The sequence below is a fragment of the Phocoena phocoena genome, chromosome 1 (genome assembly GCF_963924675.1).
Source record: "Phocoena phocoena chromosome 1, mPhoPho1.1, whole genome shotgun sequence".
Lineage (NCBI taxonomy): Eukaryota > Metazoa > Chordata > Mammalia > Artiodactyla > Phocoenidae > Phocoena > Phocoena phocoena.
The window spans coordinates 102,404,428-102,431,106 of record NC_089219.1 but is presented as its reverse complement, the minus strand read 5'-3'; the positions used below and the strand labels follow the sequence as shown (position 1 = coordinate 102,431,106).

The 26,679-nt window shown below is 46.5% G+C and overlaps 1 protein-coding gene across 1 annotated transcript in view; it reads left to right on the top strand.

The window, feature by feature from the left end:
- CASQ2 (calsequestrin 2) overlaps positions 1-26,318 on the top strand; it is a 59,395-nt gene extending 33,077 nt beyond the window's left edge. Inside the window, exons 6-11 of the mRNA XM_065875940.1 lie at positions 3,842-3,972; positions 5,356-5,401; positions 12,092-12,146; positions 22,802-22,902; positions 25,061-25,135; positions 26,103-26,318. Of these exons, the coding sequence (XP_065732012.1) occupies positions 3,842-3,972; positions 5,356-5,401; positions 12,092-12,146; positions 22,802-22,902; positions 25,061-25,135; positions 26,103-26,318 (624 nt within the window). The remainder of the gene's footprint in view (positions 1-3,841; positions 3,973-5,355; positions 5,402-12,091; positions 12,147-22,801; positions 22,903-25,060; positions 25,136-26,102) is intronic.
- The last annotated feature ends 361 nt before the right edge of the window (positions 26,319-26,679 follow it).

Here is a 26,679-nt window from a genome sequence, read left to right as displayed (position 1 = left end):
TATAGAGAGCACAGAAGGAAGAGCTGTTTCACTGAGCGGACCCGATCATGCCATGTGGGACTTGAGAACTTGCACTCATCAGTTGCGGAGTGGGGGAAATGGTGGTGTCCAGAAGGCATGGCTGCCCCCAGTCCAAGCCTCAGTGGTGTCCAGCAGGGGGCGCTAGAGCAGAAGAGATGGGTGGAAGGACCTGGTTGTGAGACACATCCTAGGGAATCCCAGAGGGACTGGGGGAAGGGGAGGTGCTTTCTAGACGTTTGAAGTCAGGAGAGTCAAGGGCCTGGGAAGCCCTAATACAGTCCCAAAGATGAAAAACTAACTGGCAGAGGTTGAGATGACTAGAGGACCTGGCCACTGTTGACATGAAGGAGAGAAAGACGAGAGAAGACACACCAATAACTTAAGATCTCAAGTCCCTGCTTCAAGACAGCAAAGATTGTAAAGCTACTGAAAACATTTGGAAATCTAGGAAGAAGAATCTATATATAGGAACATAAGATGGGGTGATGAGCTCTAATCTCTACAAGCCGGGAAGACATTCGACTGGAAGGATCTTTCACTTATTGATTCATTCACTCACTTAGCAAGCATTTATTGAGTGCCTGTTTTGTGCCAGGCACTCTTCCAGTTGCCAGGGACACAACATTGAGCAAAACAGATTCCTATCCTTGTAGAATTTAGAGTTTAGTATATGGGATTGGTGGGTAAGGTCTGGGAAAGGAAAAGATGGGAAGACAGAAAGTAAGTAAACAACGCAATAAATATATTATATTAAATGTATTATATGAGTTGGAGAACTGTAAAGAGGATGAGATATCAGGGCCGCTGATGTAGATTTGGGAGTTTAGTAGTTTCCAACCACTGTCCATATTGGTATGCCCCAAGGAGCTTTTAAAAGCAAGGATTCTTGAGTCCCATCTTGGAAATTTGGATTTTTCTAGCATTGTGACAAGGCCCAGAAATATGCATTTTTCTAAAAGCTCCCTGAGAGATTTTACCTGGCACACAGGTTTGGGACCAGCACTGTTATATGGATTTTGATCCTACATCAAGCCACACAAGGGCCTAACCTCCCTGAAGCAAATGGAGCAAGAGTCAGAGGGCTAAGGATGGTGTCCACTCTATGGCACCTCACAGCCTGAAAAAGTTAGTTCTAATCATCTCATGCTATCTCCCACTGGCCTGTTCTTTTCTTGGAGTGAACAGTGAGAAGCAGAATCATTTTTTGAACCATATTGGTCCAAAAGAAGCTGTGATTCTCTAAACAAGTTGATGGGCAAGACAGATGTTGAGAAGACCTAAATTCATTGAGTTGTTTTCATCTGCAACAACCAAAATGGCTTGCTAACTTGTAGAAAAACATCTGTTATCAAAATTCATACACATGCAAATGTCAAAAAATTGTACTTTGTAACTTTCTTGTCTTTGGCATACTCCATTCCATCTATCTTCTTTTTAAGTACAAAAGAATTCATTATATGGACCTGTTGAGTTTTTAATAGTAAAATCCATTCTTACCATCCATGAAACAGGTCTCCTCCCAGAACAGAACCTTGGATATAGTAGACCCCACTAAATATTTATTGAAGGAATGAAAGAATCAATGCCTCAATCAATCAAATCTCCTTCAGTCTTTACCATCCAAGATACGATTAAAAGAATGGAATTCTCTGAGATTCAAAAGGAGGAAATTCTATGGTATAGTGATGGGGATATAGTGAACAGGTCTCTGGAGAATTTTGCTCAGGGTTCCAAAGACTTAAACTTACGAACATCATAATCCAACTTTACGTTCATGGTCTTAACACTACAGACCCTAACATACACACACATATACACATACACACTCACGTGCATAGGTGCGTCTCCACTGCTTACCTCGGTGGAGGGTCTGATGAGCTCCTTTTCACCTTCAGGAAGCCTTCGTTCCAGCAGACTGTGCTAGGGATGAACTGATGAGAGCATGTTACAAGAGGTAGAAGGAACCCTCTCACTGTGACATGCGCAGTGTCAAGGCAATACTTAAAGGGACATAAATTCCTTTCTGTACAGTGTCAAGAAGAAGGTAATTTTCAGATGAGAGGAAAGTTGGAACGGAGGCAAATTGTTGGTTGAGAACACTCTGCTTGACAAATTGCATACTCAAATTGTGCCTCAGGTCTGTCATTTGTAAAATAAGTATAATAATAGTTCTTACCTCATACAGTCAAAGTGGGGATTCATAAAGTAATCAACTGAAAACACTTTGCATCAGTGCCTGGCACATAGTAAGCACTCCATATGTTTGCTATTATTAGTTTTTGCTCGTCTGCTCACTTCCTACTTCATATAAACACAGTTTCCTGGTTCCTAGAATATGTAGTAAGTGAACTCAGAAAACCAGAATCCAATGTCATTTTCAAGCCCATTCTATGATGGGCCCAGCTTTGTGAAGAACTGTGCGTAAACCCAAACAGTGGTTGTAGAGTTGCTCTTTCCTCCCTTCCTCCAACCACACTCCTCACCCCCACCCCACTGAAGAGGGAAGAAAGTAAGAAAAAAACCCCACACCTTCTTGTCCTTTAAAACCAAATCAGCATGACCATTAAATCTCTTTGACGGCTGGCTCTTAACACAGCTTGTTTTCGTTAGCTCTGAGTAGGATGTTGGTATTTCTTTCCCTTAAGTCCTCAAGAAATGTCTTTTGGAGTAGAGTGACCTGGATGAATAGCAATTGATGACAAAAGCCATAGGGATACCAGTGTGTGCTCAGAATGGACCTCCTTGTGTAACAGCTTATGTAACACCCAGTTCCTCCCGGTCACCAATTAGTCACGGCTGCCCTGGGCCTCCACACTGTTGGTTACCACCACAGGGCGTCAGCTCTTAGGCAATTCCTCTTTATTTTCAAGGGAACCACTGTTCATCCCTGTGCTTTCTTGGACCACAGCTTTGAACTAGAAAAGAATGGCATTTGGTTTTCTACAGAGCGTTGCACATTCCAGGCCTCTCAAATCATTTCACAAAAGGAGATGAGAGTTCAGCAGCTCTGCAGGCAAACACAGCGACCATTCTGCCCCGACCAGACCGCGTGGCCACGTTAGTGAAGAGCGCAGATGGCTCCCAGGCTATGGGCTGGCTCCCCATGCTTTTTATTTGGTACAGCGTGAGCAACTCATCCCAGCTTGCTGGGTACTAACCCAGCGTTAGCACTGAAAGTCTGAATCCTGGGAAACCCCTCCACTCTGGACAAACCAGGATGGTGGGTCACCTTCTGACAGGTAACTAACCAGGCAGTTCTCAGAGCCTGAGAAACCATAAAACAAGCCCAGGACTGAGAGACCACCCTTGGGCCAATGCTTCAACCAAAATAGCAATTAGGGTTTATGAGCTGATCGAGGACAGATTCCTGAGTTGGCCTCTGATTCTGAGTACCTGTATGCTTTAAATGGTTTCTGTCAATTGCCTGTTCTATCAAAACTGATTCAATTAAATCCATACATCCCAAGACACTGAACATGATCTGTTGACATTTGCTTCCTCCTCCAGCCCCTGGCAAATACAGTGGAGTGATGGTGATAATGGAATTAAATTTCCCACCTTTCATTCTGACTGCTCTCTGGCCCTGATTGGATCTCATTTGCCAGAGAAGTTTTTTCTATCTGTCCTTTGATCACAAAATTAGATCGGTCCAGCCAGGATGAGTTAGGTGATGAGTTCCTATCATTTCAATGTTTAAGTAAAAACCATGCATACACTTTCATGTCTTTTGCAGAGAACACACACACTTGCAGCCGGACAACCCATTGCTACTCTAGACTAGTGTTCAAGGAAACTATTGTCTTACTTCTAATCGTTACAGGTTGCAAAGAAATTGTCCTTGAAGATGAATGAGGTTGACTTCTATGAGCCATTTATGGACGAGCCCATTGCCATCCCTGACAAACCCTACACAGAAGAGGAGCTTGTGGAGTTTGTGAAGGAGCACCAAAGGTGTCCTAGATGGCATGCAGGGGTGGGGGCAGGGGGGATCCAGGGCCTGGGAGATGGAGAAAAGCCTCTCAGTCCTACCATTTCAGACCCCCAAGGGCAACAACCTGGAGTTAGTAACCGAGCAGACCTGAACTCAGTAGTGTGGCTTTGTTGGTCATTGATCAGTGGCAGGGATGTTGCTATATTTTCTGAATATGGGTCTACACTTGCAAACAAGGTTAGACCACCTCCCTGCAGTGAGGAAATCACCTCATACAGTAGGATGTAAGTAAATTCTACAATGATAATGATAGTGATTTAGTGACAGCCTCCTAAAGTACTATGTTAGGTGCTTTGGGAAACTATATTACTTACTCTTCAACATTATGGGGTAATTATTATCATCCTAATTTTACAGATCAAGGAATTGGGCTCAGGGAAGTTGAGTAACTTAGTCAAGGATGAACATTATATGCCTAGAACTTCTGGGAGAGGAATCGTTGATACCACCAGCTCTAGCATGGATCAGCAAGCTTTTTCTACAAAGGGCCAGATAATAAATATTTCAGGCTCTATGAGCCAGATGGTCTCTGTTGCAAATACTCAACTCTGCCGTTACAGTGTGCGAGCAGTCGCAGGCCATATGTAAACAAATGGGTGTGGCTGTGTCCCAAAGGAAGCTTATTTATAAAAACAGGAGCCATTGGCTGGATTTGACCCACCAGCTGTAGTTTGCTGACCCCAGCTCTTAAGGGAGGGCAATACTGGAACATGGCATATGGTGGTGGTTCACCCTCTTACCCACCCACCCTCCCCTCCACACGCTCACATAGGTTCGTTGAACCTGGAGCATCATTTGGTCCCTACAGGGATGCAGCACCCGGAGGAACAAATGTCAACATGTCTAACAGTATTTGTCAACATTCAAAAAGAAATGAAACCATGAGCAAAAGATAGATCCTACCTGCTCCTCCGAACATCCCTAAAGGGCTTTTGATGGATGACCCTGGTGACAAAACAACTGTAGTTCTGGGCTGTTTCCTCTCCTGGGTCTCCTCATTCTGGGCCTGCTCTGGGTTCTCAGGAATGGCAGCTGTATGTGAGGAGGGAAATGGCTTCTTGGCCTGGGAGTGAGCTGACTCCGTGCCCTCTGACCCATTATTTGTAATAGATTTTATAATCCTTGGATCAAATGGGCCCATGAAAAGGCTGAGAGCTTTAGGCCCAGCTCTGTGTGTGACACAACAGGGTCAATCTGCTCTGTCTCATTAGGGGAGACAACAGGTACGTAGACACTCTTGAAAATGGACCAACATCTCATTCTACATTTCACTGTGCTGAGGCTTTGGTGTCAGCCAAGGTAATCCCTACTCAACAAAGCTCATCTTATTATTTTTTTTTCAGACCCACTCTACGTCGCTTGCGCCCAGAAGATATGTTTGAGACATGGGTAAGAAAGTGGCAAACTCTTTCTGCTTTGTAGAGATGGGTATATTCCCCAGGAAGAATACCCCTTTGAGTTCCAAAACTCAGACAAATTCTTATTTGCCTGGAGTGGATGTCTGGATGGTGGAGAATTTGAAATGTGGACAATAGCACACTGAGTTACAACCCAGTTCTTCTGGGCCGGCCAGTAGGCAAAATTACTCTATCTCTGAGTTCATTTCCTAGAGTTTCTACTGGCTTTCATTCACTGGCCACCAGAGACCCAAGGTCACGTGGTAGAAGGCGCTCAGACCATGAGTTACATACAGACTTGGGCTCAATTCCACAGTCTGCCACCTAGTAGCTTTGCATTGTAGATCAAGTCACGTGGTCTTTCTGAGCTTTAATTTCTATATCTAAAATCCGGCTTTTCGTAAGGATGAAAGGTGTGAAGAACCCAGACATAGGGGGTACTCCATTAATGCATGGTAGCTGTTTTTGTAAATATCAACTCAAGGCACTGGAAAATGCTGAGTCAGACTGTCCCCTAGGTCTGTGTCACGGACAAGACATAAGGTGGGTCAAATTGCATTAGAAAGAGGGCCTTGGAGATACACTCCCCCCCCACCCCCAGCTTTATACAAAATTCTGTAAACAGTAAAAACCAAAGTCTATGGAGCATTTTTCAAAGCATTTCATGCATCTTTTTACTTGGATCTCTCAACAGTTCTAGAAAGTGATATAGAAACAGTATTATTTTAGCTTCCTGGGGAAACTGACAATCATACAGATTAGATTAATTACTCACGGATACATAACTAATAAGCATTAGATCTTGGGACTTAAATTTAGACCACCTGGGGCCAAATCTCATTTCTCCAGTATACCTCCTAGAGTGGGCCATGTCCCCATAAGGCAACATTCTGGCGGGGAGGGGGCAGAAAGGGATTAACATGGAAGCATATATTTACTCTCTAACTCAGAGTCTAAAGTGACAGATGAACAGAACCGTGGAGTAACTTGACACCCTCTGTTTTAATGGCACGTAACTTCTTTGGATGTCTGAAGGTAGAACAAACATTTCACACCGAAGGCAAATGATCTGGTCCAGAGGAGAGGACTATAGAAGAGCAACACAGCACAATAGAAACATCTTTCCCTAACATTTAAACCTTTCAAAAATTTAACCTTTAGGAGGTCTCATTATTAGATTTAAAAATAACAAAAAGCATATAACAGTGCTTTGAAAATAATATTCCTTTTTAAATTAAGCACATGTGCTTTTCACCTAAAACAATTTCAGACTTATAAAAAAGAGTGCAAAGAATTCCATGATCCCTTTACCCAGATTCCCCAAATGTTAACATTTTACTCCTTTTGCTTTATCACACACTCTCTTGATAGATATACAGATTTTTTCCTGAAGTGTCTGAGACTAAGTAGCAGACCCAATACCCCTTTGCTCCTATATACTTCAGAAGTTGTCTAAAAACAAGAACTTTCTCTTACATAATCATAGTATGCTTATCAAAATCAGGAAATTAATACTAATACAATTCCACGTTTAAATTGACCAGTTGTCACTAATATCCTTTATAGCAAGAGAAAACATTTGTTTTTTCCTGGCCCAGGATCCAATCCTGGATCACAGGCTTATGTTTGGTTGTTATGTTACTTCAGTTGCCTTTAATCTGGAAGAGGTCATTGGTTTTTGTCTTTCATGACACAAGGTACCATTTTAAATCGAGAGTGATTATTACTGTTCTGTTCTGCTATGCCTTTATCTTTATTTCTTCTTCTTACTTTGTTCATTCTTAAGAGATAAGTCTCTAGGCTCCTGGAAGGGAGACACTGCAAAACTGTAGACCCCTTCTCTCAGGCCTTTCCTCACTGACATAGCAGTATCACACCCCGAACCACCACACCATAGCGGGAGATGTCCTGTCCCCTCCTTCACAGACACCCCTAATCCTCCACACTGCCCTGAAGAAATGCTCTCTCTCCCATATCGGAGGTAGATGTTCAGAAAGAAAGTTCACTGCCTGGCTTCACTGGAACCCATTCTCTGCTTTCTTTTCACTTAGTAAGTTACAGCTTTTGCTATACTGTAAGATAACAGTGATGGCTCACATTATTATATATTCAATTGTTTTCTAGTTGGGAAAGGGCTGTGTATGGAAGTTAACCAGGTAGAGAAAAGGGCAACCAGACTGGTTTACTCCTTTCCAACACCCCATCATGGAATACCCACATGATTCCCCAGAAGCCCTAGCCAGACCTAGTCAGCCCCTCATCCAAGTCTCCAACTAGGGAGGGAGGGCAAGACAGGCCATCCAGGGTTATCTTCACATCCTGAAAAAGGAGGAGCAGAAATCAGTCTGTCAGAAGGCTCTTTGGGGAACCCCTCTGCCTATCCCCAACCCATCCACATGTGCCCACCCCCAAAGCAGCATCTTCTTGGGCTACTTGGCCATAGCAACTTAAACCCCACATGTTGGGGAAAGTGACCAGCTCATGAACTTTAAAGTCTTTATCTTCAATACCCACTTCCTTAGACATTGCAAGATATTTAAATAAAATAGTAAAACTAGGTAGAGCTAAAGCAACTATTGACCTTCTTCTCTCCCAAACTCTACAGGTTTTTAAAGCAGCAAATCATAGAAAACACATAACTTATTATTCCTAAAAACATTATACCTAGTAATATTTGCTGTGTGAAAATCAGACAGCTATTTTTTTTTTTTTTTTTTGTGGTACGCGGTTCTCTCACTGCCGTGGCCTCTCCCGTTGCAAAGCACAGGCTCCGGACGCGCAGGCTCAGCGGCCATGGCTCACGGGCCCAGCCGCTCCGCGGCATGTGGGATCTTCCCAGACCGGGGCACGAACCCATGTCCCCTGCATCAGCAGGCAGACTGTCAACCACTGCGCCACCAGGGAAGCCCCAGACAACTATTTATTTATTTATTTAGAATATTCAAAGAATGTCAAGGTAGCCAGGGTGGTCCAGACCCAATGCTGACCTGTCCTTCCTCTTTGAGACTCCACCTTCCCACCAGCTCTCCATCCTAGCAAGTGGTCAGCCAGAGTCCTTAGCAAAAACCCACAGAAATGGGAGTCAGCAGTTCTTTCTAAAAGAATCTTCCCTTGGTTGCAATAGGCAAGTAATTCCCAGAGGAGGGCAGAGATCTCCTCCAGATGAGCCCCTGCACCACTTCACTGCCCCTTAGTTAGGGAGTCTGACAGTTTTAACTGCTTCTTTTTTTCCTTTGCATCTCTTCATTCAACATGAGAGCAAACATTCAACCAAGACTGGAAAGAAACAGAGTTAAATAAGAACAATGGTAATTGATTGGTGGGTAATTGATGTTTCATTTCTCCTTGGTATCTCTAATATTTGCTAATTTTCTTCAAGCGATATGTAAGATTTTTATCACTATATTCTTTTTTTTTAAGTCAATAAACATTAAGAAGAACCTATTACATTGTGCTAAGTACGGAGGTTATAAAAATAAGCCTTACTGTCCTGTCCTTAGGAATTTGAGGTTAAGTAGATGAAACAGTTGCAATAATACAACACCAGCCCGGTATGCTTGCTGCTATGACAAAGGGACATACAAAGTGCTAGGGAATCTAGAGTAAGGTATTCACCAAAGTAACTCCCAAATTTCCACTTCTTCTGCAAAGCCTGTGGAGAGACAATAGATTTAAGGAGCCCATTCTGCTGCTCATAATGTCAGGGAGGAAAATCTTTCCTCTACCTTCTCAGGTTCATTTCTTACAGCCTACAGATTAACCTGACAAAAGACAGATTGGCGAGAGAGAGAGAGAGAGAGAGAGAGAGAGAGAGAGAGAGAGAGAGAGAGAGAGAGAGAGAGAGAGAGAGAAAGATTTAATTAGCTATTTATGCATGCAAGTTCACAAACGTGATTCAAGGAGGGGCTTATATACCATCTTAATGGGGAATGGGGTGGGTAGGGGCAGAGGAGCACTTCTGGGAGAACGAAATGACTTTTTGGAAAGATAAATGGGCCCTTAGGAGAAGAGATGGCAGATATGATAGTTTCGTGATAATGTCTATCTGAGAAAAGAAAATTAGAGTGATGACAAGTTCTTTGGGGAGGCTCTACTTTTAGGCAGATAAAAGATTTCAGGAATTCAAATGCCTTCAGCCAAAATAGTTTTTATGCCACAGTGGCTTATTCTGGACCCCTTCAGTGAGAAGGCGCATGGGCTTTGGGGCCAGACAGAACTGGCTTGAATCCCAGTTATGTCACGTACCATCTCATGCCTTAAGGGAAGTCACTTAATTCTTGAAGCGTTGCATAGGAATGAGACTTTGATTTGAGATTTAGAAACAATGTATTTACAAAGTACTGATACAGAGGGTGGTAAATATTATTGTCTCCATTTTCATCATCATTATCATTTTAAGCCATAATGCCTTCCCTCAGAGAGTTTGCCATCTGGTTGAGAAGAGATTTGTGCAATTAAAAAGGTTATTTCTGGGCTTCCCTGGTGGCGCAGTGGTTGAGAGTCTGCCTGCCAATGCAGGGGACACGGGTTCGTGCCCCGGTCCGGGAAGATCCCACATGCCACGGAGCGGCTGGGCCCGTGAGCCATGGCCGCTGAGTCTGCGCGTCCGGAACCTGTGCTCTGCAATGGGAGAGGCCACAACAGTGACAGGCCCGCGTATCACACACACACAAAAAAGGTTATTTCCAAGGCAAGGTGATGACTAAATGGGTGATCTGGGCAGCAAAGGCTGTGGGGTTCAGAGAAAGCCCCTGGGCTATTCTCAGGCCCGTGGATGGTCAGCTTGGCTCTTCCTCCCCCATGCACATTGGATTCTCATTGAGTAACCCTGACTTACTCGCTTGTCCATGGATTCTTGCTCTGTGAGTTTATTACTGAAAATACTGAAAACACCCGGCACTGAGCAGCGCCTGCCTCTTTGCAGGTGTTCAATACAGGTTTGTGGGCTGAATCTTTGAGACCCACAAAGAGAGAGGCTCTTTCTTTGGGTTACGTATGGCTCTCCATCCAGGGACAACCTCAGGCCTGGGGAGTGACAGCTGTATTATAAGCAGCCTCTTAGCAAACGAATATGGATTCTTAATTCTAAAACCAATTTCCAAATGCATTCTAGAAGGGCACACAGAAATGAACAGAATTAACACTGCTTACTTCCAACTGATGGCAGGAGACAGAGACACGGGGCAGCCTAATGAGAACTGATCAAGATATTCTGTCTGGCGATAATAGCAAATGTAAAATAGTGAAACCTCAGACTCCCCTTCTGGTTGCTGTCGGATTTGTGTAATAAACCTGCACTCATGCACGCACGCACGCACACACACACGTTATCTGTAAAATTCAATTCCCCAGAGAGTCTGACCATGGCAGTGCCTACTCTCTTGTTTTTAATAATAATGTTTTCCATTTAATCTCTCTTAGACTATTTGGAGGTTTTTGTCCATTCCAAACTCAAAGGGGAAAAAATTAGCATTTAGATAGGATTGCACCAGCATTAAAATCAATTGAAATGGAAACAGAGATCATGGGAGGGTTGAGATGCCTGGAGTTTTTTTTTTTTTTTCCCTAGAATGATTCTGATATGACACATTCAGGGCATCCAGTGAATCCCTCTGCTGGTGTCAGTGATAATCATATTCACTTGGATTTGTCCCCGGTGCCTCGTTCTCACACAACTTCCTCTCCAGGTCTTCTGAGGATCGCATTTCCCAAAGAGGGGACCCTCCAAGCTCCCGCTTCTCCTTCTGCAGGAATAATCAATGCAGAGGAGACACAAGGCACATATATATGGTCCTTTCTGCCCAGGACATAGAAACATGGAATGCCACTTGCTTGTCCACGGATTTGAAATACTCTCTCTAGATTCTTTACCTCGTCCCAGCCTTCACATCCACACACACTTTTACTGTCACACCCTCAACCTTCCCTAACTCCAAATTCCAGACTCTCCCTGTAGCCTCCCACTTTCATGACATGTTTTAGAGGCCTATCCTGCTTTGGCAAGCTTGGGTTCCAGAGCAGAAAGGACCCCAAGGAAACAACCTGGAGGTCACAGTCAGCAAGGCGTCCCCTACTGACCACACAGGTTCTGCTTCTTCAATAAGAGATGTCTTAACAGGGAAGCGCTACACTTGCATGTGATCCTCGTGTGACCAAAACAGACCCACATCCTAATTTATCGCATAGAGTCCTGTCTGCTGCCTGTTTGGGGACAGCTGCAGGATCTGTCAGCAGCATTCGGAAGTTTCCATAATCTGGTACATCGCCGATTATATTTGCTGGAGGTGAATTCTTGAGAACACAGACGGACGTGCGCACTCACTGAGCTGTGTCCAGAATGCTTGTTGCCCTCACAGCTCCTGATAAACCAGACTCACATTCTTCCTCATTTTGCCTTTTACTGCTGCTCTCCTGGACCCACCAGGCCACCGGGGTGAGGCCCCTTTAGTGCTAATGTCTGTGTGGAGTTGGTGTTTTCCTGTCTTGCAAACCCACTGATCAAACTCCACACATTCCTCCCAGGGGCTCATCAGTATTCCTGTCCTGAATGCATGCCCTGCTCGGCTCTTCTGTGCCCCTGCGTCCACCCCCCTCCACCACCTCCCATTTCCATTCCGGTCCCTGAGTCTGTCCTTGGTACCTCTCTACCCAGGAGAGTAACTTTGATTCTTTTCTCCCATAGGAAGATGATTTGAACGGGATCCACATTGTGGCCTTCGCAGAGAGGAGTGATCCAGGTAGGAAGCCCCCTGTCTGCTCCTGTGTACCTTAAGCCTGACTGACCTCTCACTTTTGTCAGCCCTCACCCTCTCTTCCGTCACTTCCGGTTTTTCGCAACCGCAAGGTATCGGGCGCCCCCTGGTGGTCGCCTGTGAGGGACGACTCCACTTTCAAATGTGCGCACAGCTAACAGAACGTTGAACCTCATTCTGCCTACCTGTCCAACGAGGAAGAAGCACCAAGTACTGAGGTTGAGGATATTAAAACGTCCTAGCTTTAAGGATGTGTGTGTATGTGTGTAAACGTCTGTTCACATTTAAAGTTCATTTACCAATGTTGTGACCTAGCCTATGTGACTCACAATCCTACCTTAAAATAACAATCAGGTACCCTTTGGTCTGAAAAATATTGTCTGTGCTTAGGAGACTTCATAGAACATATTCCCCCAAATAACGAGAACTGGGCAAAACGAGCAGCTTATTTCTAAAGTACAAACTGACCCTATAAATGGATGTGTAATTTTGTTTTATTTTGGAACTTTTTCCTGGTTTCACTCTTTTTAACACCAGTGGAAAGTGAAGTGCAGGAAAAATTAATTTTGCAGGTGGTAAAATGCCGGGCCCCTTCAGCAGTGCTCTGTGAATAAAGGGTCCCCAAAGGGAGGTGTCAGTGGTGATTCTGAAGTGTGTTTTGGAAGACCTGGGGCAATCCAGAATGCAACCAGAGAAGGCAGGGAACTTCCTTTGGGATGGCTAAGCAGTCAGGCTTTGGACTATGAGGTGCCTGGGCAGGGATTCCCAACCTGATAGTGCCACAAAGCCACCTGGGGCTGACTGACACAGGACCCTCAGACACCTGTCAGTTCACGGGGCTCTGAGACAAGTGCTGATGTACCGTGGGGTTGGGAACCACTGTTCCAGGTAAGATACAATTGTGTCGTATTTTCCTAGGACCTCAGCCTCTTATACATTCATAGGGACAGATGAGGAAACAGTGGGTCAGAGAAGTTCAACAAACTGCCCAAGAGGGCACAATGAGCTAGAGGGAGGCCATGAAGGAGGGACAGATTGTCTCATTCATTGATATATACCTGGTTCTTGCCCATGCCTTGACACATAGAAAGTGCTCAATAAATGCCTGTGGGCAGATGATTAGATAGGCAGATGACTGACTGAGACTGAGCCCAATTCTTCACTGTCTGACCAGTAGTTTTTTGGGTTTTGTTTTGTTTTTTGGTAACACACGATCAGCCTCCATAGTTTCTTACAGGCTGAAACCCAAATGTTTTATCATGCAATTTAAAAAATTGAGATATAATCCACATACCATAAGATTCACCTTTTTAAAGTGCAATTCAGCAGTTTCAGTATGTCCAGAAAATTGTGCAAACATCACCACTCTCTAATTCCAGAACATTTTCATCACCTCAGAAAAATCCCATACCCATTAGCAGCCTTTCCTATTCTCTTCTCCCCCACCCCCTGGCAACCACTTAATGTACTTTCTGTCGCTATGGATTTGACTGTTCTGGATCTTTCATATAAATGGAACCATGTAATACGTGGCCTTTTGTGCTTGGCATCTTTCACTCAGCATAATGTTTTCAGTATTCATCTGTATGTAGCATGTATCAATAATTGATTCCTTTTTAGGGCCAAATAATATTCCATTGTATGAAAAACAAATTTATGCTGCAAATTATCTGAAAGCTTCCTTCCCCCTTTTTTTTTCGTTAATTTTTTTGAATGTCCATTGATATTCCAGTTTTCCTATCACTGACTTGCAGATTTGGAAAAACTCTTCAAGAAAATCTAGTCTGAGTCCAAAAAAAAATATACCAGTATGCTTCCAGCTTTTTTCCACAGATTCTGGCCACCCCTCAGCCCCTGGAGAAGAAAATAGCAAAGAAAGCCAGTTGCCCAAGGTTTACAAGCTATAATCAAACAGAATGGGATCCCCTGGTGTTGTGTGAACAGAGATGAGATCGCCATCCGCAGCAGCCTGCTGGCTAGACTCCAGGGGGCTTCCTCCCCCGCCCTCTCCCCCCCTCCCCTCCCCCTCCCAGGATTACAGGGAGGCCTGTCTGGCTTTCTGGAACAATGGAACAAAGAGGCCTCCGAGAGGTTGCAGGAACCTGTTTGACCGAGATTGCTGCTGTAATGAATCAAGCTCCAGAAACTACTTCCACCTCCTCCCTGCACAAACACCCCTGGGCCCGAAGCTGTGTCTTGCCCCAAAGGAGCCCAAGCTGGGGCTTGTTACTGGGAAGCTGGAAGAAATGCGCCGGGGGGGTGGGGGGAGGGGGAGGAGCTCACAGCATCTTTCCTTGGTCGGGGGGCGGGGGCGGGGGCGGGGTGGGGGGGTTGCCTGGCCTGCTCAGGGCTGGGAAAGGGAAAGGCTTTTCCGTGAAAGTCCCTGAGTCTGCGACTAGTCAGTCATTACTCTCAGGTCACTGATGTGTAACCGGGCCAGAGGGGCCTGCCTGCAGGACTAGGAATTTCATTCCTACCCAGACGGTACTTCCTCATATACCTTGCTTTTGCTAACAAGCTACATGTGGCCCACTGCGCCAACCAAACCCCTCGCCAAAGAAAACGGGTCATACATCCAGGAAAATAATACAGCTCTCCTTAAAGGGCTAACAGTCTGGAGGAACTGTGCTGTGAGCTTTATGGAGGTGGTCCTATTTGGTCCCTAAAGCCACCCTGTGATATATGCATAATAACGATCATCCCAGCGTCAGATGAGAAAAGTGATTCTTAAGGGTTAAATGACTCGCCCAGATCACTCGATGTATCCAAGCCAAGATTCAAATTCTATCAGGCTTTCTTGGCCTCTGAATCCATTCTGATTCTGAGGAAGAAGGTGATGATGATGGTGACTTACCATATGCTTAGGTGACACAGCAACCCCACGTGGGAGGTGCTACTTTTATTCCCACTTTACAACTGAGGAAGCTGAGGCCCAGAGCAGCTGACTTGCTGGGAAGCAGTGGAGCTGGAATTAAGCTCAGCGCTGTCTGGCTCCCCAGCCGCACCCTGAACCACAAGGCCCTGCCTTGTGTCTGCCGGCCCTTTGGAGTTACTACCCCTGAGGACATCTGGGTGACCATTTAGCCCGCCCTCCTTCCTCTCTGCTGTCCTTTACCAGCCCCTGCACCTCCAACATTTGAAAGACCCAGAGACGTTCAACGACGCGCTTGAGATCACACGGTTAGAGGCACAGCGGACACAGGAGCTCAGATTTCTGGTTGGCTCCTCTGGTCACTGTCCATCTGACCACACTACCGTCTCCAGGACTCCCCAGCCAGCTGCAGGCTCTGGGCATGCGCAAAGCCGCTGCAAGGAATGGGGGCGGAGGGAGCCGAGAGAGCACGAGAAAGAAGAGGGAGTGAGGAGAGCGAGCGGAGCCATCTGGAAGCTTGAGCGCCCGATCAATGAAGAAAAGTCAAACTTCCTCCCTACTGATGTTTCTAAATTTGGAATGTACGATTTTTCAGCAGCAGCAATAACAAAGGTCTGAGTGACCCGGGTCTCCCAGGGACTGTCACAGCGGTTCTGACATTCGCAGCGGAGAGCTTGTGTTCAGGGATTGCAGTGACTGCTCTCCGGCCCCGAGCGTAATCGCTAGGTCTCTTCTGCGGTGAGCTCTCATCCTCGTTGCCCCTGCAGGCGGGCCTGGCTGGGAAGGACATTTCCGGCTCTCTGGTCTTGCCCGGTGCCCTGTGGTGCGGCCCGGCTTCCTCTTTCACAGCCTCCTCTCAGCTCCTGCGCTCAGAATGCCGCCGGAGCTACTGTGTGACAGGTTTGAACATGAACTAGTCTCCCCGGCCGCCCCCAGATGTGTCTGCATCAGGCTGACATCTTCTTTAGAACAGTCGATGAACGGTTCACAAAGTGGCGTTTCTACGTGAGCGCATGCTGGATGGATATCCTCCAAGGGCACTGGCAATATTAGCACTAACAAGCTGGAAATGCGCGAATCGGCTGCCGTCTGCGTCTGCGGAGCACACAACCAGTGAGGGGCCCCGAATCAAAGTCTCCAAGCCCTTGTTCCAACCGAGTTTCAACAGCCTCGATTTCGTTTTTGACACCTGTTGTCTCAAATAGGCAACTGCTTAACTGAGCTTCCAAATTTAAATTTGATTTGTCAGTTTTAAAATTTGGTTCTTGCTAAATGCTAAACGTAGTTCCGGCCCTTAAATATCAGCACATTTAATCTTCACAGCAGCCCGATTGTACGCAGTAGGTACTGTCACTATCATCCTCCCCGATATGCAGATAGGGAAACAAAGGCATGGAGAAGTTAAGTAGCATCCCCAGGTCACGTGACTAGTCAGCGGTAGAACTGGGATTCCAGCCCAGGCAGTCCAACCCCAAGCCCAAGCCCTATAACTACCACCTACACTCCTCCGTATTGCAAAGCTGTACCGCTGGACTTTTCCGCCAATGCTGGGCCCCGAGAGCTAGGAGACAGAGCGGAGAAGGAGGGCTGCAGTAAGGAGTGTCAGGGTGTTCTGATGTCGCAGGTGCCACCTCGGGACCATGGCGCCCACACAATGTCCCCCGGTTCTGAGTGGATGTCTCACTCTAACAGGTGACTGGGTGACTCGCCTTGTCTGGGAGGTGCTCTCAACCTTGTCCTCCCTAGGCTCCCAAAGGGCCCAGCTTCAGATGCCATGCCGCAGCTTTCTGAGACCTCCACACTTACTGAGTGGGCCTTTCCGCGAGGGGACCTCTCAGGTGACTGCCCTCCACACCTGTGTGTCCCAGCACCTGGCCCTGGGTCTAATACATGTGGGCACTCAGAACATACCTGCCCGATGAAAAAATGAATCCCTCCCATTAACACTTGAAATGAATTAAATGTTGATGGAGTGAGAAAGAAAGACAGAAAATCTTTGCAGTTCCTTCTGCAAATGCCACACATGATAACAGCGGTATCATTATTATCAATGAGCCCCCAAGGTAATAAGGGAGCTGTTTTCTCCATCTTCAGACGATGAGATGGAAGCCCCAGAGAGGTTAAGTGACCTGTGCAGGGTCTTCAAACTCCAGACACAACCTCCAAGCTGTGTGATGCCTGCTTATCTGTGTTGTCTGCTGTAGAAGCAATGGCCACAGGATTGGGCCAAACAGCCCGGCTTCCCAAGCCTAGGCCTGTCTCCAGGGACGAGACCCCGAGTCCCATAACTGTACATGGTGTGGCGGCAGGGAGGGTCTTTCAGTGCCTTTATGGAATGAGCACCGCCAGTCCCCGAGGTTGGGTCCAGAGGATGGTGTAAGAGCCGGGTGGGCAGCATGCTGAGGGCCTGGGCCTGTTACTTTGGGGCCACTGCTTGGTCTGAGACACACGTGTCTCTGCCAGACAGGCCTTGGTTCCTGACATGGCTGTGACTGGCCTGGAACTGGTCGCCCAGGGCTTGTGCAGTCTCATTCCCGCCAGGCTCTCTCTGCCTGGAAAGGAGGAGAGCATAATCACCGGCTCCCCCTCCCACAGGATGTGATTCCCAGAGGTCTCTGGCTCGCCGTGGGAAACCTGGCCCATCCTGAGCCCTCGACCCCGGGTCGTGGGATCTCAGGGTCCAGGCCTGTGTGGCAGGGACAGAGTCACAGCTTTCACAGCACCAGGCTCCTCTTCTTTAGTTAGGGCCACCTCTGAGATTCCAGGCGCACTCAGGGAAATCGCTGAGACAGCCAACCAAACAGGCTGTAGCTGGGGAGTGTGTGGCTTAGCGGCAGGTTAGAAGGAGGGGAAGGGACCCTGACTACTCCGGGGGAGGGCAGGGCCCGGCCACCAGCCCCCCTCTCCACCCGGGTGTCTCCCCATGCCCCTGCCCTTGCTTCCCTCACATTGAAGCTTTCACACTGGGCACTGGGCTCTCAAGCACAAATTCGAGCAAGAAGATGCAGAAGTTGTGGTAGGAATGTGGAGACCACAGGTGGATTGTGGAAACGGCTCTCGACCTGCAGACCAAAGACCTGAGTTAGAATCCTGGCTCTGCCACCTGCTGGCGTGTCATGCTGGGCAAGTCAGGTACTCTCCCTGTGTCTCAACTTCATCCTCTTTAAAATGGAGATAAAAACATCTTCCTAACCTCCATCAGGACTAGATGTGAAGATTAAATACAAAAGGACTCAGTAGCCAGTAAATGCTCAAGAAATACTCATAAAGTCAAAGTTGGGCTACATGATTGCAGACTTCCTGCATGTAAAGAACAATAATGTCCTGTGTTCATAAAGGAAGAAGTTGGGAGACGAACTTCTCGAGAAAAAACGAGATTTCAGGGCTTCCCTGGTGGCGCAGTGGTTGAGAGTCCGCCTGCCGTTGCAGGGGACACGGGTTCGTGCCCCGGTCCGGGAGGATCCCACATGCCGCGGAGCGGGCTCGCTGAGCCTGTGCGTCCGGAGCCTGTGCTCTGCAATGGGAGAAGTCACAACAGTGAGAGGCCCGCGTACCGCAAAAAAAAAAAAAAAGGAGATTTCAGCTGGATGCCAGAAAACGACTCTTGTCTGTCTGGGTTATTGACTCTATAGTGGACCTTTAGGGAGGTCCGAGGGGCTCAGCCCTGGAAACATTCAAGAGAGAAGACAGACAAATGTTCTGGGTGGGGCTATACACCTGCCTGAATCTGTGGGATGGGAGTCCCTTCTGGCCTTGCAAATGGCTGCTCCTCTAACTAATGACTGCAGAGAATTGTCCTCTAGTTTCAATGGTGAAATAACTGCTAGCCTACAAATTTCAAAATAATATTTCCTCTTTTTTCTTAACCTACCTCTGAAAGAAATTATGGGCTATTCCTTTTGAGAACTACATGGCCACAATCTTAAAAGACCTCTTAGCTGTGTATATCACTGATAAAGGAAACAGTCATTAATTTCAAACTCATTCATTCATTCATATAATTGCAACTGTGAACTGTCTTCTGCTTCACATTGAATTACAAAAGCGAAATGTGGCTTCCTACACCTGCCTTCCTGGTCAAAAAGGAAGGGTCCACAGTGGACGTGTCCCTTTTCCAGCTCACCTGTTTTACAAAGAAATAGTTACTGTCCCTAAGAGGAAACTGAACTTCTAACTTAAAATGTTAGCGACTGAATCCGTGCGAGGCCAGTGTGACTGCCTTAATTCCGCTTTCCCAGATGAATGAGAATCCATTCCAACAGGTCTGTATTCAAGGCTGGGGAATAATGGGGGGAAAGGTATGGGGCTTGTGAGCCTTGGATCAGGAATGTCCAAATTAGCTTAATGACTTTAAAACAAAGTAATTAAACCGTGCTTTAACCACGTACTGAGGCGAGGTACTCATAGTCGTACCACCTGGTACAGCCACCCCTGCAGACCTCAGTCACTGAGTCAGCAACAGGGCCCGGAAGGAATAGCTCCATGATACACCAGCTCCTGGTGTAACTGCCTGGGAGTATATCTTCTCTGACACACGGGGCCGAGACTGTGTCTAACTGCCCCCTTGTGCCCAGATCATTGCACTTAAGACATATGCATTGAACGAACAGATGAGTGGCCAGGTTCCTTGTATTCAAGCAGAAGAATGTCAGAGCATTTCAGAAGAATAATGGCTAAACCTTACTATGTGCCAGGGACCATCTAAGTGCCATGGAGACACTAACACATTTAACTAACAGTCATTCTTTGAAATAGGTACTATTATTATCATCCCCATTTTACGGTTGAGAAACCAAGACATTAAATAACTTGCCCTAAGTCACACTCTAAACGGCAGACCCAGGATTTGGACTGTTTGCCGCAAGTGTCCTTTGTGTTGAAATATCAAGCTGGGCTCCCTCCCTAAAGAACAGGTTCTGTTCTGTTCTTGGAAATATTCAGGGATACAGAAGGATGATGCCCATTATAAACTCCATCATCCTGAACACCAAAAGGCTGCCCTTGACTCCAGAAGAAACTTCCCCAGCTTTTGTCAACTCAATTATTAATTTATTCTGGGCACGTCTTTTGAGCTTTGCTCCTCCATAGACACAAAGAACATCGTCCTCACAAAAACTTTTTGTATTCTTGAAAATAGGCATTAAGCCACAATTTTGACTTCTCTTGTTTATGTAAAAACTCCAATCCATTTGATTTTTCTTGCAGGACCCAGGTTTTGTTCCTTCAATCTTTCTCTTTTTATCTCCAAACCTGCTCTAAAACATAGAAACAATCCCTGTACGTACATTCTTATTCATAAATCCCGTTATGTGGGTTTTTCCATCAGAAAACCACAGGGCCGTCTTGTGTGTTCGGCTTCCGTTCAGATCTTCTCCCTCTACAACACTGTGTCTAGACAGTTTCTGCCTGCCCTTTATGTGAGTTAGTTAGCCTTTTGCGCTTCAAGTTTACTTTCTACCTGAATTCGGGTGTGTGTGGTGGAGTTTCATCCTCTCTGTGAATTTCTGACTTGTCACACGTGATTCTCCTCTTCCAGAGTACTGACAACATCACCTTATTTATTGCCATTCATCACTTCTCGGCTGCTGAAAGCAGTCACTGAAGCTGTTGAGGAGAAATCCCCTGTTGCAGTCTGTGTATAATGATACTTAAATCCACAGATAACCCAGGTGGCACCATAGTCCCTGTCCTGTGACACGGCGACACACCCAGAGAAGGAAGATCCATGGTGTCCAAGTAGCAGCAGCCAGTGGCACTCTGGAGGGATTTGACTTTCTCGGCCACACATCAGGCAGCAAGAAGAGTATCCCTACCTCCACCCCCATCTCCACCCCAACCCCTACAGTAATAGATAATGAGCGCTGAAACACAAGGCCCCATCCATCTCAAGTGTCTGTCATACAATCTAATTTGTCATAGAGTTCAGAGCACAGATGGAAAAATCACCTAGGCCACCCGGATCTCTGCTGGAGAGGGCTGCAGGCCATGACGACCCTCTTCTCTACTAGCAGGGTAGCTCTGCCTTCCAGGTAACAAGGCCTGAGGGGGCCGAGTCGGAACCTTTAGTGTGATTTAGCTACAGTTAAAGAGACTACACCCACTCAAAGCAGAGCTCCTAAGTGTGCATTTTGCCTAGAATATGTTAAACATGAGGAAGTGCAGAGAAAAACCTTTCCCAAGAGGCCCCAGGTAGCCAAACAAAGGCTAGGGTGCTGGAGAGAGGAGAGGTGTGTTCAACAGAGGCCACAGAGAGGGGCTTAGAATGGCTGGGGCCCCCATCAAAAGAAGGAAGCTTTTACAAAGAAAGAGCAGTTGCCGTACTGAATTTCTAAGTAGTGGGTGAGTTAGTTGCTTATATAGAAGGTAAATTTCAGGCCACAAATTCATCTATGCAAGAGATACAACTTTATTTTCTAGAACCGAACCTAGATTTTACCACTGGATGGTGGAAACTGGGTCTGACAATGAATGGTCTCCCCTCCCCCACCCACCGTCCCTCGGGATCCGGCGTCTTGCTGGCTCTCAGGTATGATGTGTGAAGTGTGCATCTGGTCAGAGTTATCATCACCTATCCATGCTGGCATCTGCAGAGAAGTCCGTCATTCTGTCTGGACTCTAGCTTTATGCCAGGGTCACCACTGGTCCCCTTCATCCCAACCGCTGGACTTCTTCAGATCTGCCCCCTCCACTAGCCTTGTCCATGTTCCTCAAAACCACAGAGAACTCGGTGGGGCCTCCTCACACTCTTCTCTGCCCTAGTCTTCCTGCACCAGAGGATTCGCCGAGAGAATCTGAGGTCTTTCCATTTTCACGAGTTTTAGAACAAAGCACGAATCCTCTATACTCTGGGACTCCCTGAAACTGTGGAGTTTCTCTACATGGGCTTGCTTTCGCGTACGTGCACATGTACACACAAACGCATACACACAGGCACGGAGCTTATCCTCAGGGACTTGCCAGAATCTAAACTCTTTGTTTCTACCTGGGAGTGGGGCAGAGACGCTGAGGGTTTAGGCTATCCTTTCTCTTACTAGACATTCTTCCAAAATTTTTGTCTATGATATAAAGTTCATCTTTCTCATTTCTTCAAGATTTAGGCTTTCTGTGCTCTTGAAGCTATGAGTTTGTCCTTTGAGGCTTGTCTCTGCTTTTCTTATGAATCATCCCTCCCCTGGGGGGCAATGAATGCTTCGAATTGAATAAAGGGATGGCAGAGCATGCAGGGAAATGGTGACGAGGGGAGGGAACCCTATTTACTATCTCAAAGCTTTGAAACCAACTGTCAGTCAGAAGCCCACTTAGTCTGAAGGTTGCGGGAACTCCAGGTTGTAGAAAACTAAGGATCCAGGCTAAACGTTCTTGCTCCATAGAGCAAATGCTATGGGGAACTCTCAGGGACAGTATCAATAAATTATCAGTTTTAAGAGATGGCACAGAGCACTGAGGACCAGACAGGAGTTTCTCTGTTCTGGGGTTGCACTTTCTGACACAAGGCTGGTCAATTTTCATATGCAACTTAGCTTTCAGTTACAACCAGACAGTTCCCTGTGAAACTTTCAATTTCTTTATTCAAAATGTTTATTGTTTCCTTTGAATAAGCTGCTTTGTGGCTGGAGTTCTCACCTGACTCATTTTACAGAATAATCCTATAATTGAGGGTATGCACCAAATGGCCTAAGAAACACTTGTGGAATAACGGCGCTCTGCTCTCCACATTAGAAGCCATGTATGCACAGGGCTTACTCAACCTTCTTGAATCCTGCTTCAGATGGCTATGAGTTCCTGGAGATCCTGAAGCAGGTTGCTCGGGACAACACGGACAACCCTGACCTAAGCATCGTATGGATCGACCCAGATGACTTTCCTCTGGTGAGTGGCTCAGACTGGGGCTCCGTCCTTGGCCACCTTCACAGCCTCGTGTTTGTGTTTAGTGTGAGACCTGGATGCACGAAGGAGGATGTGAAATAGGAGGGGCACTTGCAGAAGCTCAGTGGCTGTCCCCACCCACTGTGGGAGATCTTAGCCGCTGGGGCAACATTGAACTTAGTGCCTGGTGCCTACCTGACATGGTTAGACTTATTGTTCTCGCCCCCTAGAGGCCAGAAGTCCTTCTGCAGGGCCCACTCAAGGGTGTTGGGTGAAATTCTTCTGCCAGCAGCTCCATAGCTGCCCTTCACCCCACCACCACACCACCCCTTACTATAACCTCTTTCATTTTCTGGGTGGGGACCATCGCTGTGAGGCAACCTGAGTTACTAAGTAATAAATGTTCAGAGATGAACATTTTGCATAGAGTTAAGAACAACCTCTGCTGGAAATTCCCTGACAGTCCAGCAGTTAGGACTCTGCACTTCCTCTGCTGGGTGCACGGTTCAATCCCTGGTGGGGGAACTAAGACCCCGCAAGCCTCGCAGCCAAGAAAAAAAAAAACCCTCAGGGAGGGCAGAGACCCTGCCTGTCTTGTTCAGCATGTTCTCCCAGGTCCTTAAAGCCCAAACTCTTGCTGGGTCAGTGATCAATGGCCAGAAAGCCTTGATTATGCTTTGTTTTAAAGAAAATAAACAGAATTTGTACAATACATGAGCCCAGTGGTAATGATAGTGAGGGTGGCTAATATACTATCTGCCTAGAACTATGATAAATTCTTTCCATGCATCATCTCATCCAATCCTCTCAACAACCCTGTGAAGTACAGACTATTATAATCCCTATCTTTTTTTTTTTTTTTTTTTTTTTTTTTTGCGGTACGCGGGCCTCTCACTGTTGTGGCCTCTTCCGTTGCGGAGCACAGGCTCCGGACGCGCAGGCGCAGCGGCCATGGCTCATGGGCCCAGCCGCCCCGCGGCATGTGGGATCTTCCCGGACTGGGACACGGACCCGTGTCCCCTGCATTGGCAGGCAGACTCTCAACCACTGCACCATCAGGGAAGCCCTATAATCCCTATCTTACAGGTGAAAAGAATGACAGCTGGAGAGGTTAAAGCTGTAAGTGTTAGATATACTCTTCCAGTCCCCATGAGACCATATATTTGTTTGGGAGACTTTTTTTTCTTTCTTTCTGTTTTTTTTTTTTTTTTTTTTGGCTGTGTTGGGTCTTAGTTGCGGCATGCAGGATCTACACTGAGGTATGCGGGATCTTTTCCTTGCAGTGTGTGGGCTTCTCTACAGTTGCGGCACACGGGCTTCTTCTCTAGTGGGCTTCTCTCTAGTTGTGGTGTGCAGGTTTTTCCTCTCTCTAGTTGTGGCGCACGGGCTCCAGAGCGCGAGGGCTCTGCAGTTTTGCGGCACGCAGGCTCTCTCGTTGAGGCATGAGAGCTCAGTAGTTGTGGCATGAGGGCCCAGTTGCCCTGCAGCATGTGGGATCTTAGTTCCCCGACCAGGGATTGAACCTGCACCCCTGCATTGGAAGGCGGATTCTTCACCACTGGAACCCCAGGGAAGTCCCATGTTTGGGAGACTTTCTACCACTGAATATCTCCATTTTCTTAGCCCCATGGCCCCTTACTTTTTTAGTCCTGCCCTAGTCAGAGATGAGTCCTCATGGAACCCAAGTCTGGCTGAATGAAGAAGCCCTCTTCTTATTCGTGTGCCCACTTACAGCACACCACTGCTTTCCTGGGCATCTCACGAGCAGAGTGGTGCAAGGTAAGGGATTTTTAAGTGAGACATTGAAAGAGAGGTGGAGGGAAATGGCTCTTTCACCACACATAAACTGTAAAAGAGCCACAAGTGACTTGGGAATCGGCTTTGGACTATCTCTGTAATATTCTTCCTTACGGCTATAGAAGCTTTTGTATTACATGCTTTCACAGTTCGTGTTACGACTTTTTTTTTCATGTTTATTTAAAGTGCTGAATGCTGGGGCCAAGTCTTCAATTTCCTCAGTGCCCACAGCTGTTTTGGAGACCTTTAACCAATGGTGACCTAATTACTGTGATGGGATGGCAGGTGGGTCCAGCCACAAAAAGTGGCTTTAACAGGGAATGCCTTCTGCCCGCTGTCTAATTTTATTTTTTTGTTGCTACAGCTTGTTGCCTATTGGGAAAAGACTTTCAAGATTGACCTATTCAAGCCACAGATTGGAGTGGTGAATGTTACAGATGTGAGTATACCTCATGAAAGTTTGCTCAGATGCCCTCAGTCTGCCCTGGTTTCTGCCATGCAGCCCAGACTATAAGATCGCGTATAGGAGTCTGGCCCCATGTGAAATAAGCAGGACCCTTGGCCTTGCCAAAGCTCAGGAGACTTGCCAGTGTGGCTCAATCCTAGTCTGAGCCAGTCCCAGCCTGTTGTTCCATGGTTCTCTTCCATGGGCACATTTCCTCGCTTTGGGAGCCAGCCTAACCTGGTTCACTGACTATTTAGAACTTTCCACACAAGTAAACTCTCCTATATTTTCTTCCAAAGCCCAACAAGGTCTCTTTACACAAGGGAACCCACACCGGGAGTTGTTATTGTTCAATGGGTGATGGGGAAGCTGTGGCCCAGAAGCCCATGGAGGCAATCACCATTGTGTGTGTGTGTGTGTGTGTGTGTGTGTGTGTTCATGAATATATGGATATATATGATATACAGGATCTATATGAAACTTCTGGTAGGACAGCCATGAAACTACCACCAATGAGACTAGGGATGGGGTCAGGGCAGCCAGAAATACTTTTGCTTTTCACCTTGTATCCTACTGTTCTGTTTTAACTTAAGCAGAATTTTAAATTATTATTATTTATTATTATTATTAATTTTAAAAGTAGTTTACAAAATAAAGAAATGTAGAATTTCCCAGGTGACTGAACATCTACCAACAGGGTAAAAGGACATTGCTAACTGGCTATATATACATACAATAGAAAAAAAATATATATGCAATAGAATACACCTTTCCTTTTATGTTGCACAAACAGGATACTACACACACCATTCTGCAATGAAGCATTTCCATTTAACACTGTGCACATATTCCTGATAAGTGTAAGTGACCTGGAGCCCACTCAGCACAGCTGCTTGGAAGCCCCTGGCCTTGCTGACCCTTCGCGCACTCACTCACTCACTCATCCTGTCTCTGGCTGCAGGCTGACAGTGTCTGGATGGAGATTCCAGATGGTGATGACCTGCCCACAGCTGAGGAGCTGGAAGACTGGATTGAGGACGTGCTTTCTGGGAAGATAAACACTGAGGATGATGACAGCGAAGATGAAGAGGATGAAGAGGATGACGACGACAATGATGACGATGACGATGACAATTCTGACGAAGGGGATGATGACAGTGATGACGATGATGACTAGCCCCCAACTCCAGATGATGTTCATGAACACAGAAGCACAGCTACGCACCCCCATGCAGACAGCACAAGGTAGCAGCAAGCAGCCCTGGACCACGTCCAGCCAGCTCCTTTCCCTTTTCCAACCTCTCTTTTCCCACTTCCTTCTCATCAGATGTACAACTCAGCAAATGCCTTTCTAAATCCAGCAATCCCACTCAGCAAGAACAGCGGGGAATTTTTCCCATGTTGACGGTCTTGATTGTCATGAAAAAACTCTCGTTCTTTGCCAGATCATCAGTGGCCATGGCAGTGCCCGAATCTGGCAGTCTGGGGAGAGCAATCCCCAAACACCTTGACTCGAATTTACCTGTTGTCTTTGACTA